At 37.2% G+C, this 5,248-nt stretch overlaps 1 protein-coding gene across 1 annotated transcript; it reads left to right on the top strand.

Moving 5' to 3' along the window:
• The first annotated feature begins 1,100 nt into the window (after window positions 1-1,100).
• On the top strand, window positions 1,101-1,478 carry LOC115227195. The gene has a single exon (XM_029798104.1). It carries the CDS (start codon window positions 1,101-1,103, stop codon window positions 1,476-1,478), a length of 378 nt encoding a protein of 125 aa, XP_029653964.1.
• Window positions 1,479-5,248: the final 3,770 nt, after the last annotated feature.

Raw genomic sequence — 5,248 nt, 5'->3', positions numbered from 1 at the left:
GCAACCAATCTGAATTATGTTAAAGAAACTAGAAGCCTTGACGGATATGATGAATATCGGTATCTGGGAGTCCTGGAGGATAAAGGAAGCAATGTATTGAAGCATGCAGTTATGAAAAAAATTGCAGAAAATGTAAAGAAGAGAACTGAAAGCTTAGTGAACACGAAGCTAAATGCAGTGAATCTATTCAAAGCGATTAATGAATATTCTCTGTCACCCTACAATTACTATATTGGACTAATTGACATTGAGCCACACGAGTTTCAGGCCATTGATACCAAAGTTCTAAAAATTCTATCTAATTTACATGTTCATCTGAAACCTGCAAATAAGGAAAGATTATAATAAGCAGATCTAACCTTGGAAGAGGACTTAATTCAATTGTCCATAAAAGTGAATGCATGTTATACCAATTTTTAACTCATCTTAAAAGAAAGTCTACAATGTGTCTCAGAAAGTCTGGAATCTTGCGGGTCTTGAAAATAAAGAAAACACATATGGCCACTATCGCAAGATTTCTTACCTTCAAATACAATATTGAAGATCCTTCAGAATTGAATATAAACATAATCAAGGAGAATCAACAAAAGAATCTAATGAAGATTATTAAATCGAAGATGTTGCATTCCGTACTTTTCAAATGTTATGAGGATCAGAATCTTGACATCAATATGTCTACGGAATGGCTAGTGAATGGAAACAACAGTCCGAGATCAGAAGCAATGTATTGTATTATTCAGGATCGAAATATATTTTTCAACGATAACGGAGGAATATGCAATCATTGTAATCAAGCTAAAAAATCTGTTGATCACATGGCTACAAGATGTAGCAGAATGCTGAAGTGATTATACCAGAAGACATAATGAAGTTATAAGATGCATTCATTTGCATCTCTGCCGCCAATATGAAATCAGAAAAACCAAAAGGTTAAAGTCACACACAGTCCAGTCGGTTAGCTCAAATCATAAAGTGGAGATAAGAGTGGACACCATCTTGAAAACAGATGTTCATGTAAAAAACAATAGACCAGATATCTTTGTCCTTGATAAAAGAAAAACGAAATCACTCTAATTGAAGTCGGAATTACTTCTCACGCCATGTTAAAGCAAGTGGAAGTAGAAAAACTACATAAATATGATCTTCTTGCTGGAAAATTATCTCAAATACACGGTGCGAAGGTAACGATAATCCCCATTGTCCTCACATGGGACGGGATAGTTTCTAAATTCTATAAGTCATATATGGAAAGACTGAAGTTGGATGCTTCCACTAGATCGTATATACAATCGCTGACGATTAAAAAGACATTGGAGGCCATGCTTGTTGAACATAAACATGGAGTGGAAATTGAAAAACATGAGGAACAAGTTTCGAGGGCCACCAACCACCTCCTAAAATTGGCTAGAGAAACAACAGATCCATCAGATTTACCGGAAGATGTGTCTCATATGTCATATGAAGTGATAAGAAATTAATTTAATGTCTTTATGGCTTCTGCGCCCATACCAGTCAATGCTCGTACTGAAATGTTAATTTATGCAGACGACATCATCTTCTGGGATCACTCGATGAAACCTGAGTGTGCGTGTCGTAGGCTACATGTTGCTGTGGATATGGACTTGTAAACTGGTGTGGGAGTAGGAGTCTAAAGATGCGTGCGGATAAGTGCAGTGTTTTCAAAGTCTGTAAAAGGACGAGGGGTTATACTAATTACGAAGGGTTACAGGGGTTACACTAGTGTTCTCAAAGTTTGTAAAAGGACGGCTGAGAGGCGAGCGTGTGTGCGGGACTGAAAAGGCAGGAATGCCGAAGGTCTTAATCTACCCTCTACTAACAGCCTTTTTAAAATAAAAATTTTCGTTCGTTGAAAATGTACATTTTATTTTGTTAGAAAACAGTCCCCATACAAGATTGTACTGCATTCATGAAATAGTGTCTGCTTGTACACAATCCCTCATCTATACAAATATAATCGGTAAATTTTTACATAAAAAGTAATCCTCTTCTCGGTCAAAAAAAACCCGATACTTACATTTCAACACACCGAAACGTCGTTGGTCACATTTATTTTTTGAACAAAAACGCGTCAAAGCATTACTAAATACACAAATTTTAACGTCAAAAACATATTGACATTTCAAGCAACCCCAAGTGCTCGTTTGCAATATACACAAGTAAATAATCACAAGGAATCAAAAATATATTTAAAAATCATTGATTTATTCAAATGGAGCAAACTCTACCAATATCCATGGGATGAATTTGGTGAAAACTAGAGTTTAATTCTTCCACAGACATTTTCCGAACTATTTCCATCAATTTTGAGAGTAATGGTGGAGCCTTCTTTAATCAACTCCTGTTCATGTGCAAAGGCAATCTGACTGATAATCCTCTTCTCAATCTCATGTTTGATTGACCTTGCTCCATAGTGAATGTCGTACCTCCCCCAACTGTCCTCCCTCCTCGTGACCCACGTACCAGGGAGGAGACCCTATGAACTTGGCCACTTCGTGTCGATGTTGGAATTTATAATGTACATTCGAATGAAGGCTTTCTTGTCTCCGTGAAGGTATTTTGCCATCGGTTTGGCCAATTCTGTCTTGCCAATCCCCGAAGAGCCCAAAAAAGAAATTCTTTTCCGCAGCAACATTTTTCCCATTCTGTCTCAAATCACATTTAGAGTACTCAGTTTGACCGTTTATGGCTACAGTCATAAGCGGAGTTCACCCAAAAGGGTGTCGCCGGTTGACATCCACCCACGGTTCCCGAGTCGATAATACCTTGAAATTTGCTGGTTCTTTCGTAGCGAATGGTTTTGAATATGTAATCCTTGTCTAAGTCTTTATTAGGGTATTTTGCCATTTGGGAAAGTTGAGAATGTGCTTATAATTAATATAAGTCTTTATTAGGGTATTTTGCCAACGTCATCGACGGGTTCCCTATTGGACAACGAAACACTGCGCATCGGGGTCGCTCTTCGGCTGGGGCTCGATGTCTGCGCCTCTCATCCCTGTCGATGCGGAGGTACGATGGACGTGAAAGGCCTTCACCCCCTCTCCTGCCGCCGGAGCGCAGGCCGCTCGCCTCGCCATGGAGCAATCAACGACGTAATTTCAAGAGCTCTCAACGCTGCTGGCTTCCCCAACGTGCTTGAACCAGTTGGATTGGACAGAGGGGACGGCAAACGCCCGGACGGGATGACCACCTTCCCATTCCGGAATGGCAATTGCCTGATCTGGGACGCCACGTGCGCAGACACATGGTCCCCATCCGCTCTACCGTCATCTGCTTCTTCTCCGGCTCGGTCGCGGCCGTGGCGGAAGCCCGCAAAGTGGAAAAATACAAGAATCTTGCCACTCGGCATTCCTTCGTGCCTGTGGCTCTTGAGACATCAGGCGCTTCCGGTCCGCAGACCTCATGCTTCTTAAAAGACCTCGGTATCCTCATCGCTCGGAAGAAGATGGATGCTCGCGAGTCCTCTTGGTTGAGGCAGAGGATCTCACTCGCAATCGTGCGCGGGAACGCGCAAGCAATCCGTTCGGCTGGATTAATTTAGTTAACTGACAATTGTTTTGTTCATTTAATCAATTTATTAATAATTAAAATACTTAATGATTAAATTTTGGCCACAAAATGACATTGTAATGTCAAAAAATGATTGTGTCAGGGTTAGCAACATGTTCTCCAAACGCGTTTATTTTGCTATTAAAAAATAAACAAATGTGAATGATTTTATTACAAAAAAAATATTAAAAAATTGAGTGAAAATAAATTTTCACTAATATTCTCTGTTTTTTTAATAGCATATCAGTCATAGCATACACAGATAAAATGCTTTTGGCTTAGTCCAAAAATGGCGAGCAGTAGGGGGAAGACTGTATTTGGTTATTGTCATAAGTGACACCCAGAATTTTGGGGTTTTTAATTAGGAATAAGCGATTTCCAAATACAAAGAGTGATGGTTCATGATTGAGTTCACGTTTGCTGGTCGTAAAGAGATGGTGAGAGCTGGTTGATGGTAAAGCAAGCTGAATGAAATCCAAATGAGATTATTATGTTGTTAGTGACCGTTAATAGATTGCTATGTTTTGATGCAATAATTATGTAGTCTGTGTATGAGAGTAGTAAGGTATTCTGACTGCTGCGTCACTTAAATGAAGGTTCAAGAGAGCTGGCAATAGCACTGAGTCTTGCGGGGACTTGCACCCTCTGGAGTCTGCTTGGCTAAGCGGTCAGATAAAAAATTTGTTAGTCGACGTTTCAGAGTTGTTAGAATATCAGTCATAGCAATTTTAGTATTCAGAACATGATGTATATTCAATTATTGGATCACTAAATTACTGTAGTAAACTTCGTTATCTGAATGTAGATACTTTTGCAAGTTTAGTTTGTAAGAATGTTCATGATAACGATTAAATCCACAAGCTGAGGGTCATATGAGAGACCATCCTTTAGATTAATTTGCTTTCTAAAGAAACGTGTAAAAATAAATAAAGATAAAACTTGACTGGCAAAATTAAACACCGAGGAAGCATATGGTGAGTTAGTTTTCTTACAATGGATTTAAATCGAAAGATAGCTCGTTGACAATACAGGAAAGGTGATATGAGTTACAGCAATCGTGCCTTATCTTGCGCTATCTTGCGTAAAGAGATATTGGAAGAGATATCACTCTATTTGTACTCGGCACAGATAAGGCAAACAAAAAATAAATAAAGGGAATCCAATAATAGAAATTTTTATATTCAATAAAATGAGAATTCGGCATACAATAAGAGTATAAAAGACATTAATAATCATTAAGTAATGTTGTTAAAGTAATAGCACTAAAAAAACATTAAAAATAAATTATTAAATGTCTGAAAAAGGGGAAATCCAATAATAGAAATTTTTATATTTAATAAAATGAGAATTCGGCATACAATAAAAGTATAAAAAACATTAATAATCATTAAGTAATGTTTTTAGAGTAATAGCACTAAAAACATTAAAAATAAATTACTAAATTGTCTGAAAAATAAAATTATAAACAGGTCAAATCAAGAATCGTTTTGACAATTAGAATTTAAAAATTACGTCATTAAAAAGAATTCATGGAAATTAATAAAAATAATATATTTTCAAATTACAGACAAAGGAATAATACATATCACAATATTGGGAAAAACAAACTCATAACCAACAATTTTTTAATTCATGGAAGGTTCTGAGCAAATATTAATATGCATTAAGTCCTTACATAGAA

Source organism: Octopus sinensis, unplaced genomic scaffold, assembly GCF_006345805.1.
Source record: "Octopus sinensis unplaced genomic scaffold, ASM634580v1 Contig02042, whole genome shotgun sequence".
NCBI classification, from domain to species: domain Eukaryota; kingdom Metazoa; phylum Mollusca; class Cephalopoda; order Octopoda; family Octopodidae; genus Octopus; species Octopus sinensis.
The sequence above is the reverse complement of the archived record's forward strand: the minus strand, read 5'-3'. Positions and strand labels throughout refer to the sequence as shown.

What these genes read in the sequence shown, in the direction of transcription:
- LOC115227195 (XM_029798104.1), top strand. Translation starts at nt 1,101, where the DNA reads ATGTTAAAGCAAGTGGAAGTAGAAAAACTACATAAATATGATCTTCTT.